This window comes from Nuphar pumila, chromosome 14, assembly GCF_984573655.1.
Source record: "Nuphar pumila chromosome 14, dmNupPumi1.hap1.1, whole genome shotgun sequence".
In the NCBI taxonomy this organism is placed as follows: Eukaryota; Viridiplantae; Streptophyta; class Magnoliopsida; order Nymphaeales; family Nymphaeaceae; genus Nuphar; species Nuphar pumila.
Window position 1 is genome coordinate 70,542,664 of NC_143262.1, and position 16,344 is coordinate 70,559,007.

The window sequence follows — 16,344 nt, forward strand, 5'->3', positions numbered from 1 at the left end:
AGAGTGGGAGCATTCACCACCAATTCCAAAAAAAATACTCATGCTGAGCCATGGATCATAGAAAAGTGTTCCGGTCTCGAACTCAGTAAATGCATCTACTTCATTTCCAAAATCATTCTCATCGAAAACAACATTTCTGGATATTTTGATTCGTCTACTGGCAAGATCATAGCATCGATAGCCCTCGTAATCGTCTGCATATCCAACAAACCTGCACTTTATTACCTTGGGCTGAAACTTATTACGCAAAGATGCATCAATATGAGCATAACATACACAAATAAAAGCCTATAGATCATCATAGTTAGGATGTTTTTCAAATAAAACAAATTGTGGAGATTTGTTGTCCAAAACAGTAATGGGCAAACAATTTATAACATAAATGGCTGAATGAAAGACTTCTGTCCATAAGCCCATTGGGAGACCACTTTCATGTATCATGCTCATAGCACTTTCAACAATATGGCGATGCTTCCTTTCTACAATGCCATTTTGCTGAGGCGTATGTGGACAAGATACTCTACGCTTAATTCCATTATCTTGGAGATAGTTGACAAAGTCTCGAGAGGAATATTCTCCCCCACCATCACATTAAAAATGTAGAATATTATGAGAGAAATGATTTTTAACAAAGCTATGAAAACGCTAAAAAATTTGGAAGACTTCAGATTTATTTTTCATGAAGTATATCCATGTGAAATGCGAGAAATTATCAATGAAAATAACATAATATCTATTGTCAGAATTAGAGGGTTCGGGAGCAGGTCTCCACACATCGGAACAAACAATTTCAAAAGGACTTGAAGCTCTTTCATTTATTGAATGAAAAGGGAGAACATGACTCTTACATAGTTGAAAACTTGAACATTTTTTATCATCTGACTTGAAATTTAAAACAGACTCAGGAAGAAGACCATCAGACACAAATCTTTCAATAAAGACCCGACTACAATGACCAAGACACGAATGCCAAAGATTTGGCTTATTAAATTCATCAAGACTCAAGACACGAACATTTTGAGACGATGTAAACTGAGAAGGTTGCTTTAAGGCTGAACAAACATGGGTACAAGGATCCTCTTAAAAAATGTACATGTTTCCACATCGCTCGCCCTTAATGAACACCTCTTTTGTTTGTAGGTCCTTGACATAAACAAAAGATGGAGTGAATTCAACAGAAGAATTTGTATGGTCAACAAGCTTAGAAACTGAGACAATATTTTTCTTGATGTTTGGAGCATGAAGAACATTAGAAAGTTGAAGACTTGAAGAATTCGACAGAGGAACAGAAACATTTCCAACATGAGTGATAGGGTGATGAGATTCATCTCCAGTAACAATGCTACTTTTACCAAAATAAGGAGTCAAAGCATGTAAGTTACCCACATTACCTGTAACATGTGTGGTTGCTTCTGGGTCGATGCACCATATTCCTTGGTCGTCACTTTTCAAATCAAGTTTCGATAGAGTAGCCAAAAGGAGTTCTTTAACATCTCCACCTAGTTTAGATGGATTCTCCTTTCGTACTGTCAAACTCTCTACCCTCTGAAACTTTCCTTTATTTTGGAGATTATGCCAACAATTTGCCTTTATATGTCCACGCTTGTTACATAAGTAGCAGGTAGGGATATTCTTTGCACTGAAGGCCGATACAATATTCAGAGTTGGCAGCAATCTACGGCCGCCCTAAACACCTCTTCCTCATCCTCTGCCTCCACCAAAACCACCATTGCCATGTCCTTGTCCAAAGGAGATTCTTGTAGCAAGAACCTGTCCACCAATCGTATGTGACATCCCTTTTAAAGTCATCTCATATTGAAGTAGTTTCCCTTGTAAATCTTCAAAAGATGGGAGAACTGACAGACATAATAAAGAAGTTGATAGAACATGGAATTTTGGCCCTAGCCCATTCAATGTATGTCTGACTTTGTCCTTGTCTTACACTTCATACCCAACAACTGCCAATTGATCAGTGATATTTTTAACCTGATTAAAAAATTCAATGATTGGCGTAGATCCCTTGGTAAGAAGCTGAAATTCATATTGAAGGAAGGATATCCTAGCCTCTGATATCTGAGAATATATCTTTACTAATTTATCCCACAAGTCTTTCGCTGAACATTTATCGGGAATAGCAACCAACACCTCTTAGGAGAGAGTAGAGGTAATATACGCAACGATTACTTGGTTGCACTTCATTTAAGCCTCATACTTAGGGTTTGGAACCTGTTCTGTAGTGACAACCCCATTTCCATCCTTAATTTCTTGTGCAAAATACTCTGGTGAGGCTACAATTGATCCATTCAGGTGTCCAAAGAGACCTTGACTCTTAATGAAAGGTAGAATCTGTCTTTTTCAAGTCAAAAAGTTGGAAGTGGTAAGTTTTTTAGAAATGAGTTGACCAAAGAAATTGGAGGAAAGACAGTTTTGAGAGGAAGAGTTCATGATTGACAAAAAAAAACAAGACAAAAAAATAAAGTAAAAGGAAAATCAATCAAAGATCCTATGCAGAAGGCTATGTATAAAAAGTCCTATGCAGTTTCTATTTTCAAAGACTTTTACTTTCCCCCTTTATATGAATTTCTTTTCCCTTTTTCTTTAGGGAGGAAATAAAATACTGAATATGATTTGTATCAGCAAGTGCAGGCTACAAAACTGCATTAGGATTCGAAATAAAAAGTGCACACAACAAAGGCAATATGACGTGAATGACAGATTATGATATTGTCGACTTGCAGCAAATTAACAAAGATATATATAAAGAAAGGTAACAGACGTAGGCTGAGAAGAATGTAAATCAAACGGGAGAACAAAGTTTCAGATTTGAATATGGTGTGAAAAATAGTTTATGATACTCTCGATTTCGATGATAAAGAGTATAAAATCAAATCTGGTTAGGATACAATAAAAGGAGGATCTGATCAATTGCAGATTTAAAAGAAAAAGAGAATAGACATTAAACAATATGCAGAAAGTCCTTTTTTTTATGTCGAAGGCAAGAGAAAATATTAAAAGTGCAAAATATATGCACATGCAAAGTAGAAGACGTCCAACAGATCAAAAAGAACAAATAAAAGAAAAATGACCTTGCAATCTGAGAAAATATTTCATAGAAAGAAACTAGGGCCTTGGGAAAGAGATTTAAGAAGTAGAGGAAGAGAGGAAGATGACTTAGAAGATGAAGATCTTTATGGACACACCTTCTGAAAAAAGTCCTAACTTTTGGGATCAGATCTGCTCTGATACCATGTCAGAAATCGAGGGAGAAGCCACCAACGCCTGTTGCAATCAGGAAGGAAAATGAGTAGAGGAGAAGATAGAGCTGCCTTGGAGAAAATGTCCACACCGACTGCTAGACGTGAATCACTGTTATTAAATAAAAGTATGCCATAATACACTTTATAAGAATACCCTTATATCTAATGGGTATTTACAACATCATGGTATACATTTAAAATATAACTGGATGTTGGATCCGAATCCCAGATTCAATATCCACCTATAACTTTAAATAAAACAATAATAATAAAACACACAGATACACATGTACTCTAATACTCAGATCCCTATTCCCTAAACTATACATATGTCATAGCATTAAACGTCAAAATATGCCATAACATTACGCTGTGATGTGTACTGATGGTAAATACGTTTCAGCTTAAAACCAAAGAAATTTTTTTCTCAATCAATCCCACTTGTGTGTTCTAATTACTCTGTGTTTCAAATTTCTGCAGATCGGGTTTTTAACGCGTCAACCTAGAAAACACGTTGTGTCAGATGCTTTATGAGGTTGCTTGACATGACACGATTGTTGAATCAGATTGCAATACCCAGATCGTTCTTGTTGAGCACAGAAAATGTTGAACTACTAATCACGTAGAACCTTTTCTTGTTAAAAAAAAACACATGATTTGCAGATCACGCCGGTCACGTGACTGCAGATCATGTTACTTGTTGATTCCGATGATCAGTTCTATGGCCCAACATGTTTAGTACCACGTCGCAATGCTACATTTTCTAAAAAAAGAAAGTTTAAGATCTAAGCTAAAACCGAAACTACAAAAATTATGCAGTAACTTACTAAGCAGAAAGCAAGTAAAGAAAAAGACTATAAAAAAAACTAGATTATTCTACATGTAACCATGATGTTAAACATGAACTGTGATACATGCAATGAATATAAACTAACTACGGAGATGGGGGAGAAGAGTTTTACCTACGGCTTACCTCCGATGGATGGGTTGAGAAGAAGAAATGACTTTTTCATTGCAATCACACGCACCGTCAATCTCTCCGATGATGAGGAAAAGAAGAACTGGCGATGACGAGGTTTAGAAGAAAGAGTGAATAAGAAGAAGAAGGAAGAATAGGGTAGGCAACTGGTTGAGAAGAAAACAAGGGAAAGAAGAGGAAGAAGAAGTGGTAGAGAGGAGAGAGAGGGGTGCGCAAAAGGCTAGAGGAAAAAATGTCTCCCCCTCTCTAAAAAGATCTATTTCTAATAGTAGTTTAGGTCTAATTAGGTTTTAGAAGATTTTTCAAAAAGAGTCCATAAATTTTTTTGATATTTCAAAAAAGGCTTCTTGTTCTAAAAACTTAATTATTCTCCCCAAAATACTTCAAAGAGGCTCAAAAATTCTTCGTAAACAAGCATTTTTAAGCATTTATTGCACATGATCATGCATGCAAATGTATGAAATTATGTATAAAATTATGCATGATCACTAGCCCCTCTATAGTCAAGCCATAATTTCTAGCGGGAACTGTGATTTTAGCTAAGGCGAGGACACCTACTCAACATCCAATTTTTTTTAATTGGGACAGTCTACAACAAACAAATTTCAAAAAATAATCTTCTATCTCCTCCTCATGTTGGAAACTTACTGTCAAAAAATTAGGCCAGATCTGGCCCTGTTTGACCTACGTAATTCCAACAACGGACCTAACCAGATCCAATGTTGGACCCAGTCCTGACAACGATTCCCAACATCAAAAATTCAGTGAGCCTCGACCATAAGGAGTCTCAACCTGAAATATGAGGTGAGGGCTCGTATATCTATGGGTCAAATACTAGCCAAATTTTAGATTTTCTGGATACATGCATTGAGAGAACCGAATATGGAAATACAACGCTCAACACCTCTGTAGTTTTCTGAATGTGCTCAAGCCAAGAAATTGGTCCTTTTTAAAAAAATCGTATCTCCCCATCCCCAGTGAATTTAAGACTAAAATTTGGTCCATGAGCACGTATGGATATTAACTATATATTTTTAAGATTTTTAGTGGCATGTACCTTGAGATATGAATTTTTCATCTTAACCTGGTTTCTCTTGATTGTGACTGGTCTGTTACTCTTGGAGAACCTGACAAGTGGTGACCTTGGTCATCTTTATACCAGGTGAAACCTTGATCTGACATGCCTCTAGCTAGACATGAGAGTGTTGAAGAGATGAATACTCTCATTGAGGCAGGTCTTTGAGTTAATGTCGTGATCAAGGAGCATCTCGTTGAAGAGATGAACTCACAAGCTATTGACCTCCTAAAATGTATCGATGAGACGACTTGGCATGTGTGTTGGAGCATGTTTGACATACTAGCTTGGGGGTGCGAGCTATCCATGTCTAGACTCTGTGAAGACAAAAATTGTCTGAGGGAGACATGGAAAAACTATAAAGCAATACCCATAAAACTTGTCGAGCACACTCTGAACTTGTTTTAACTCCAATTTTAAGGAAATAAAGACCGTTCTTTTTGAAATTTTGATACAAACTCAACCGAATACATGAAACTCATAAAATAGTCCTAAAAAATATCCCATTATCCAAATATTATAAGAATAAAAAAAAACTATTGAAAATGCCGGATATTAGAGTAACTGCCAATCTACTCGATTTTCATGTGAAAATGTGATAAACGCTCCAATCAGCTACACGAGCTCATGTCTCCTTGCTAAAAATTGATCACAAACAATTTTTTGGGGTTTTTTCGATTGTGATAAGATGGGAACCATGATCTGATAACAGAAATGGTAGCCGATCATAGAGGAGAGGAACAAATTGGTCAAAATGGAGAGATGAGAGGTCGACTATGGTAGATAGGGGGTCGGCCATGCAGAAAAAGAAAATGGTGAAGATGAAGGGAAAATCTCACTAGAGGAAAGCCTAATAAGCCAATTCTCAAGCTAATAAGGCAAGAGACTAATCAACTTTACAAGAGAGAGAGAGAGGCCAAAGAAAGATAATTCTCATTAATGATGAGAAAAACTATGAAAAATAACAAACTTGGGGGTATTTATAAACCCCATGAGCCCCAAATAACTACATTACCCTCCATTAAGTCCCAAGCCACCCCATACACCTTCTGTGAATCCTTTGATCCAAATACAAAGAATTGAAGAGATTCACTAGAAAACCCGCCCCAGATACAAGAAGACTCTAAACAAAAAAAACAGCCCAAAATAGTATACTATCACATGACTTTGACATGTAGAACATTATTTTAACATTTTTAATTATTTTGATATTTCTAATAGTATTCAACATAAATACATTTATATATTAAAATATCAACAAATAGTTTGGCATTGATTAAAAAATTAAATAGTATGTGGCATTCTAATTTTTCAAAACATTTTGTAACTCACCCTCCCCGTTTTGATTGAGTTGCCTCACGTGTGTTGGTTCATACCCTCGTCTTTGTTACATAGTCATCACCCACTCCACCCTTTTGTGGTAAAATTTTCTTACATTTTAATGAAATTAACTCAGTCCTGTCCAAAAAGAAAAGTTGACTTTTCCAATGATCCTTTAAAGTATTGGTATTTTTACCATACTACATGAAAGGCATCAACTTTGCCATCCCTTCGTGGATGCTCTTTTCTTTTTTTGGCCAAGCAAACTGCATCCCACTCACACTTATTGAAGGCACAAAGAGATGGCCAATAATAACTAATTGGTGACCGTATGGAACTGTTGTTTTTCTTTGTTTTAAGTAACCCAGGTACTGCTTTTTTCTACTTATAGAAGTCATACTCTTTCCAAATCAAGTATTCAAACCTGAATCACTCCCCTTTTCACATGGCTCGATACCGGCCCATTTGCCTTGGTGGTAGGGATCTACGTCATTTATGCCCTTCCTAACCATAAGAAGCAAACTCCCCCTCCCACAACACCATCATACCTTTCAAGCATGCTATCACTGGGAAAAAGTTACAAAACAAGGTATATATGCTTCCAAATTTATAAATGACATACGGGTTGTTAGCAAATTTGATAACACCCAGACTTGGTTCGTAACCAATCAAGTGGTATGGAATGTTGCTCCTGACGAACTCGAGTCCTTCAAGTTCTTGGACTCTAAACCAATAGATTGATAGGATCTGAACGAGAGTTATCGGAAGCTTTTTAGATAGGTGGGAAGCTCGCTTTTCAAAAACTCGTTTCAGAAGGGCGATAATCGCTTTCGAAACTTGATGAGAACATCGATTTCCTCGTGCTTCTCTTATGCTAATTTTCACATACTTCATTTATTCTTATTATATATTTTTTTACTCAAATTTTCATGCTTTTTATGTGTATTTTTACTTTTCTCACTTACTTTCATGTGCTTTTGTTAAATTGGTAGTCATTATTTTTAGATTTTGTTAAAAATTTAAATTTTACACTAAAAATTTATGAAATTTAATATCATTTTTATTTTAGTTTTTATTTGTGTTTTATTTTGATTTTCATTCAATTCTTATTTTTTTTTATTCATAGCTTTTCGCTTTTTATATATTTTAAAATGCATAGCTTTTTGCTTTAGCTTTTTATATCGTTTTCCACTTCTGCTTTCTAGTCTGACAACCTTTATCTGAACTACTGGGGCAAAAGGTTAGGTGAGAAACACAGTGTTACTTGATTAATCCTAGTGATGCTGTAAATCTTATAGACCATGACACCTGGATGGTTGGTAGTTCACCACTGCCCTCATCTTTGTTTTTTTCCTCGAGAGAATATTGCCTGAATATTTAGATGTCCAAAAGATGACATGGTTTTCAAAAAATTTCCTTCTCTCTTTTGGGCGTCAGGTGAAACATGACAAGGTTCTCCCAAATAAGCTTTTCCCTGTGACGGCATCTAGCTAGAAATCCTCAAGAAAATTTGGGACTTCAGGTTTGTCTCTTGGCCCACTGTTTAGCTTACAGATGGATAACTATGACAACTTTTCTTTTCTTTTTTCTTTTTATGACGAGGAACCCTCCGAATACAGGAAAACCCCGGGTGGGGGAGACCCATGACCAACCTGCCTTACGTATCATACCTCCGAAATAAAAAATTATAAATGATCGCTTTTGATGAGAGAGAGAGAGAGAGAGAGAGGTGTATGTAAGCAATCATGAGATTGTCTATGTACAGGGGACTGTCTATATATAGGGGACATTGTGGCTTCATCAGCCCAACGAAGAAAATCCTAAGCATCAAAGGGTTGAGAAAAACACCCCTTTCACTTCCCCATCTGAATCCATGGCTAAAGCCTTTGATCCTCTTGTGGTTGGAAGGGTCATAGGAGAAGTTCTTGAAGACTTCACCCCTAGCGTCAGAATGGCTGTAGTTTACAATTCCAACAAACAAGTTTGCAATGGACATGAGCTCATGCCTTCTGCAGTAGCACCTAAGCCCAGGGTTGAAGTTAATGGAGGCGACATGAGGTCCTTCTTCACGCTGGTAACCTTTTAACTTCTCCTAACCCTTCATTCTCCAGATATCTCTGCAATGTCTAATAATGAACCAACCTTGACTGTGGGATTAACCAATTGAACTTTCTTTGTCTAATAGATCATGACGGACCCTGATGTGCCAGGTCCTAGTGACCCATACTTGAGAGAGCATCTCCATTGGTATTTCATCCCTAAGCTGCTGAGTCTTCCTTGCTGATTTGTTATTGCTACTTCTTTATAAAAGAAACTCAGATCATAAATACCCTAATAAAATGGAAAGAAACACATATTCTATATGTTTTCTTAATTTCTTGGAGTGTAATCCATCATTACTTGTCTGGTTATAGGCTGGTCACTGACATACCAGGCACAACAGATGTAACATTTGGTGAGACTATTCATGTTTTAACTTTAAGCATTAAGATATGATTGGTGCAATGGTGATGCTTATATTTGATGTGGCGTTGACAGGAAAGGAAGTTGTGGTTTATGAGTCGCCCAGGCCAAATATTGGCATACACAGGTTTGTATTTGTCTTGTTCAAGCAGAAAGGAAGGCAGTGTGTTTGCCCGCCTTCATCAAAGGACCATTTCAACACCAAAAGATTTGCAGGAGAGAATGACCTTGGGCTTCCTGTTGCTGCTGTTTACTTCAATGCCCAAAGAGAAACTGCAGCAAGAAGGCGCTAGAAGAAGAGGAAGAGGGACAGAGAGAGAAGGAGATGGTGTGAGTAAAAGAAATAAAGACAAGGTTTGTAAGGAGTAGTTTGCATGGGTCTGGTACTGGTTTGCTTTGTGGGAAGCTTGGGGACTGTGAGGGTGTGGATTTTTTTCTCATAGGTCACATGGGTCTTTTGTCTTTTGTCTTTTGTCATGAGTTGCGTGCAGTGGGATTTGGCTGCACCTACTGCGGGCAACCTCATGGCATTTTCCGGTTGGTTTTACTCTCCTTCCTCTGTACCGAATTGCAGGCTTTTGTCAGAATATGGTGATTGTTGACTCTCTTATAGATTTGCGAGATCGGTGTGGGGGCACTTTACATCACTGTTGGTCTTGCTTTGTTTTCCTTTTTCGCAGACGAAATGTAGTGATGTACTTAGCCATAGTTGCATGCCCCATTTCTTTCCCAGTGCTGTTTTGATTTCCTTTTTTAGCGAGGAAAATGTTGTAATGTAGTAAAACGGTTGCATAACTCCCTTCTTTGCCGGTATGGCTGTACTAAAGTATCCACGGTCGGAAGGCGTGTTTTCAGGCACATGGTCCTTATCAGGGAGCTAAAAAGCCTTCATCCCTGAGTTGACATGTTATGCTAAAGCTCACGAGAGGACTGCTTTTTACTGTTCCAGAAATACTTTAGCTTAATTGGAACTTGTCCAAGTTGAGCACCGTGAGACACACACACCAAAAGGTGTACTGTTGAAAAAGGCACATCAAACGGGCAGATGCGTAACTAGAGAGGCTTTAGCGGCGGCCACTGACGCTAAAGCCCATTCTTTTCAGCATTCTCGTGCGCGCCATCGATCGCACACACGATTAGCAGTGTGTGCGTCTAATGTTTGGTCGGCCATTTTAACGTCCAGCGTATGGTGATCGGTCCAAAGCAAGGAGCTACCAGCATGTAAATAAATACATTAGAATGTGCTTAAGAAATAGACCAATAAAGAATAAAATAAGTAAATATCATTTAAGATGGTTTGGATATCTGGCATTAAGGCCCTGAAAAGGTTGTTATGGCACAAGTAGAAGGAACTGGAAAAAAAAATAAGACAACTAGAGATGAAAGACTATAAATTGACCAAAGTTTTAGATCTAAATAGACATGAATGGCGAAATAAGGCTAGTAAAGTCGACCCCCATGTAATTGGGATAAGGTTAGATGACGATGATATAAAAGTGGTTTAGTACCTTCTTTGGCTAGGGGTTTCCTACTTCTCTCTCTCTCTCTCTCTCTCTCTCTCATATATATATATATGAAAACCCATATCATCAAATGGGTTAGCGTCGAGCGACATCCAAAAAATGCAAAAAAGAATTTTTAGTGACAGTTATTGACAACCACTAACCCAGGTCTTTATAAAAAACTGCTAAACACAACAAAAACATCTGATTTTGCATAGGATTTTTTTGTTGTTTGATGATAAGGGTTACTCTGTATATATAAGAAGAGAAAGAGAGAGAGAGCAATGGATCCTGGTTGCAATCGTTTAGGTGCAAGCCCAAAAATTTACAGCTCATTATATATATAAAGAGAGAGAGAGAGCAATGGATCCTAGTTGCAGCCGTTTAGGTGCAAGCCCAAAAGTTTACAGCTCATTAAGCGCCAAATCTGAATTTGCCCATGTAGGTCAAAAGTGGTAAAATCCTACACATTTGTAACCAAAGGTTCTTTGTAAATCGAGAACTGAACTGAGTCTACTAAGTAATATTGTGAAAAGCGAAAAAGAGCAACTGCATGCGTTAAAACCCCTTAAAGTGAGGTGTATGTTTCGGAGCAATGACTAAAGAGAAACTTAAGTGCAAATATCCCTCATAAAATCAGATCATGTCCATATTATTTTGATTCGGAAAGAGGAGAGGTAAATCTCTTCTAATATGTTTAAACCAGATATTCTAAGAAATAAATTAAAAGAGAAATGCAACAAATAAATTAGGAGAAATTTGAAAATAGAGTATTGATACCCTCTTTTTCTTTCATCAACCTCCAAAATTCTTTCCCTTGTTTTGGTACAGAAAACTGTCATTTGCACTAATGAATACCATGTTCCTTAATTAGGTCATACTTTCTTTCCTTAATAAAGATGAAATTTTACTACCAGTTCAAAGGGGATGGTACTTACCTGTGAGCTTGCGAGAATCTCTTCACACTTTTACAATGAGACTTGCTTTCATTTTCTCCAGTTGTGATAGGATTTCATCATTTTAAGACTCAGCATCGTTTCTCCATGAAAAAGAGAGAGAATAGGATGAAATGATTACTCACCATAGGCTGGCAACCATAATTTGCCAGACTTAAGCGCAACAACATTAGACTTGAGTTTGGATCTTCTTCAATGAGGATCCAACAGAAAATAACATGGATCATAAGCTAAGAACTTTTAAGATCTAGATTTTCTTCTAATTGGACCATTAAGTACTTGTGTGAATGCCCTAATGTTTACTCTGATATGTTAACATCATCAAATTTGGTGGTTAAGTTACTGCGTGAATGTCTTGATGTTCACACACTTTAATATGAAAACATTATCGAATTAAGATGTTAAGTTATTACATGAATATCCTTATGTTCACATACTTTGATATGCGAACATCATCGAATTGAAAGGCTAAATTACTATGTGAATGTCCTAATGTTAGCACACTCTAATATGTGAACACCACCGAAATATGAGGTTAAGTAACTGCATGAATGTTCTAATATTCACACACTCTGATATGTGAACATCATCGAACTTGGTGGTTAAGTTACTGTGCAGATGTCTTAATATTTGCACACTGTAATATACGAACATTATTGAATTTGGAGGTTAATTGTAATGACCCGAATGATTTCAAACCAAAAATATCAAAAAAAAAAAAAATTTGATATACAAGATTGGATCTATTTTTTTTTAATGTAATAATGCAACAGTCTCATCAACGAACTCGTTTCATCCGGTCCAAGTACTAGACAACCCGTCTAAGCGCAAACACAAGCATGTCTTACACTACAAAAAAACAGTTGATTAGCGACGGAATTTAGCGACGGAGTTATATCGTCGCTACTTAGCGACGGATTAACGAGAAACATGAATCTGTCGCTATATTTGGAGAATTTTACGAAACTAGCGACAGATTATATTCCCTCGCAAAATCCGTCGCTACGTAGCGACGGATTGTGCGAGAGAATATTTTGTCGCAATAAATACGGCAGTTAGCGACGGAATTGCGATGGCTAAAATTCCGTCGCAAAATAGCGACGGCCTAGGTGACGGAATATTTTCTGTCGCCTTTTTCGTTTTTTGAATTACGATGGCTTCGCGACGGAATTAATCTGTCGCTAAGCCATCGCTAAATGTCTCATTACCCCTAATCCCAACCCTCTTTTTCCTTTCTCCTTTCGCTGCTCCCGCCCGCCGCCCTCTCCCTCATGCCGCCCTCTTCCTTCGGCCGCCCTATACATTCGGTCGACCTCTCTGCCGGCCCCCACCGTTCGCCGGAAGTCGATCTCCGTCAACCTTCCGCTGCCGCCGCTGCTGCCCTGAGCAACCGCAGGTATTTCACCGTTAAATGGATTGGGGGTCGACCCCCTGCGTTTTTCGGCAGGGGGTCGACTCCGCCAGGCGGTCGACCCCGGTAGGGGGTCGACCCCCTGCCGTGTCCGGCCGGGGGTCAACCCTGGTAGGGGGCCGACCCCCTGTCGTGTCCGGCCGGGGGGGGGGGGGGGGGTCGACCCCCCGCCATGTCCGACCGGGGGTCGACCCCTCGCCGAGTCCGGCAGGGGGTCAACCCCGGCAGGGGGTCAACCCCTTTTGATGTCCGGCAGGGGGTCAACCCCCTGCCTTGTCCGGCAGGGGGTCAACCCCCTGCCTTGTCCGGCAGGGGGTCAACCTCCCTGCTGTGTCCGGCCGGGGTCGACCCCCTGCCGTGTCCGGCCAGGGTCGACCCCCTGCCGTGTCCGGCCAGGGGTCAACCCCCTGCCTTGTCCGGCAGGGGGTCAACCCCTTTTGATGTCCGGCAGGGGGTCGACCCCCTGCCGTGTCCGGCCGGGGGTCGACCCCCTCCCGTGTCCGGCCGTCAATAAAGTGTTTCAAAATGGTGCATTCTCTCTGAAATGTTTTAACAATTTGCCAAAATCCTCTTATTCTTGACTTTTTAAAGATATTTTTGTTCTGCAATTAAATAAAGTATGATTATCGTAAATTATTTTTGTGAACATTACACAAAATATGTAAACCTTCTTTAATTAAGCACTCTTGACGTATGCTCGAAAATATGGTATGACCTTCCCAAATAGTTTTTTGCATCACCCAAAATGTGTTAACATATACTCCAAAACGTATGTCCACCAATATGGTATGATCGTCGCAAATCATTTTTGTGAATGTCGTTCAAAATGTGAACCTTTTTTAAATAAACACTCTTGAGGTACGACTGTAAATATGGTACGATTGTCGCAAATCATGTTTGTGAATGTCATAAAAAATCTGCAAACCTCTTTTAACTATATTTCTCATCGTATGTATGCAAATATGATATGATTGTCACAAATCATTTTTGCAAATTTCACCTAAAATATGTGAATCTCTTTTAACTAGTTTTTTCAACGTATGTTCGCAAATATAATACGACATTCGCAAATCATGTTTATGAATGTTTTCAAAATCTATGAACCTCCTGTAACTAAATAGTTACCTTTATAAATCATTTGTTTAGAGTGAGATAACATTTTTTTCATGGTATTTGATTCACCTCCTGTAACTAAATAGTTACCTTTATAAATCATTTGTTTAGAGTGAGTTTTTTTTCATGGTGACTTCATTTTAAAACATCATTTTTTTTGTGCAGATTTCTCAACGGAACTCGCTTGTGCCCCGCCACCCGTGGTAAGTAAGTGACAAAAACAATGCAAATCAGGTAAATAGCCGTGGTGAGTAAGTGATGCAAGCGCATCACATGTTATTTAATTTATTGAATGTAACACTTTATTGTTTACACACTCACTTAGTTGTTGATATCTAGGACTGCTTTGTTGGAGTTCGGAGATCATGTTGAGCATGATTTTAATGTATGAATATGGAAGTGTTCTTATTTTTGGAGTACGGAGTCCATGCTAGGCATGGTAGTAGTTAGTGAGATATTGAAGTGTGTTTGTTGCAGGTACATGTTTGAGATTTGTTTGATATGAATTATTTCGATGTATTGTAATGTTTGATGTGATTGTATTCATGCTTACATGTAGTTACTTTCAATTTAATTATGTCTACCATGTGAAATTGTATACTGAAAGCATGCTTCAAATGAATGTATCGTGTCATGAATAGTTTGCACATGAAAATATTAAGTTATCAATGCATGCATCATAATTCTTGTGATTGTATGACATCATATATTGCATGATAAATTTGATATTTTCTTCATCATAGCATTCTGATGGTTCTCTTTTAACTGGTTAGGATACTATTCGCAACATCATACGACAAAATGACTGCAAACCGTGAATGGATGTACCGTAGGATAGTGGACAATGAGTTATCGCATGAATATATGGATGGTGTTGACAGTTTTATTTAATTTGCAACGGCAAGTGTCAGTACAGTAGATCCCACAGGTCAGATTAGGTGTCCCTGCAAGATTTGTAAGAATAATCGATTTGTAAAACATCATGGCGTTAGACATCACCTATACAAGAAGGGTTTTGTGAGTGATTATCAGAACTGGACGTTTCATGGAGAAGAATTTAGAAACAATTTTGATGCACGGGTGAATGTGGTGCACGATAATCCATATACGAATTTGATATTTGATGTCGTAGGAACAGAACTGGGTTCTGCTATGAGTTCTAGTGATGTAAGAACTGTCATAGATGAAGAATCACCAAACGATGCAGCTAGTAGATTTTATGATTTACTTAGAGATGCTGATGAGCCACTTTGGAACGGTTGTGAGAGTCACACTATCTTGTCTGCAGTTCTTCAACTAATGAATTTGAAGTCCGAGTATAATTTGAGTCAATCATGTTTTGACCGTTTGTGCATGATTGTAAAGAGTATGTTGCCTAAAGATGAGAAATGCATTGTAATACTTGATGTGAGTTGTATTGCAATACTTGGTGTGAATGATTAAAAATTTTATTTGAATGTATTGTAATACTTGATACGAATGATTCGAATGCATTGTAATACTTGATGTGAATGATTTCAATTATCTGAATGTATTATAATTTATGCAACGAATGATTTGAATTAGTGCAATACTTGATGTGAATAATTTGAATTATTTGAATGCATTGCAATGCTTGATGTGAATGACTTGAATGCATTGTAATACTTGATGTGAATTATTTGAATGTATTGTATGACATATGTTATTTGTTAGAATATGGTTCGTGGAGGTTATAGTGGTCGCTCATCCAGTAGTAGTCAGGCTCAGCCTTCATCTTCACAGGCTCCTGTGATAGGTATATCATATTACTAATTGGATGCTTGATTAGTTCAAATGCACATTCTGAGAATTTCTAATGTATTTTTTTACAGATGATGTTGCGCCTATACACGACCCACCTACACCAGTTGATCACACACCTCAACAGCCAACACAAAAAACAGGGTCTTCTCAGGCTGGCACAAGAAGACTCATTCGAATAGTGTATATCGATAATCGACCGTAAGTATTTTGTTTTCAATTATTGCATATCTTTTAAACATTTTATATTGATATTTACTGTGTAACAATTCATGTGCAGCACGAGGTTTGAGCCACAAGAAGTAGTACGGGAGATTAGGAATTCACTTCTTCAACATCTACCAAGACCAGTTGCTCAATGGAAAGAGTACCCAAAGGAGGTGTTAGACAGATTGTGGTCCTCATTCATGGTATACAATTGTTCCTCATAGTTAATGTGTTTTATAGTTAATTTATTTAAGCAATGTCTACAGAATGACTGAAAAT

General features: G+C 37.9%; 1 protein-coding gene across 2 annotated transcripts; it reads left to right on the forward strand.

The window, feature by feature from the left end:
- Positions 1-5,617: 5,617 nt before the first annotated feature.
- Positions 5,618-9,387, forward strand: LOC149816935 (CEN-like protein 2). 2 transcript variants are annotated; one of them, XM_089987346.1, is made up of 5 exons: positions 5,618-5,630; positions 8,515-8,705; positions 8,817-8,878; positions 9,046-9,086; positions 9,170-9,387. In XM_089987346.1, the coding sequence occupies exons 1-5, from the start codon at positions 5,618-5,620 to the stop codon at positions 9,385-9,387; spliced, it is 525 nt and encodes a 174-aa protein (XP_089843472.1). The 2 variants fall into 2 exon arrangements, with proteins under 2 accessions (XP_089843472.1, XP_089843473.1); XM_089987347.1 differs by lacking the exon at positions 5,618-5,630 and having other exon boundaries at positions 8,505-8,705.
- Positions 9,388-16,344: the final 6,957 nt, after the last annotated feature.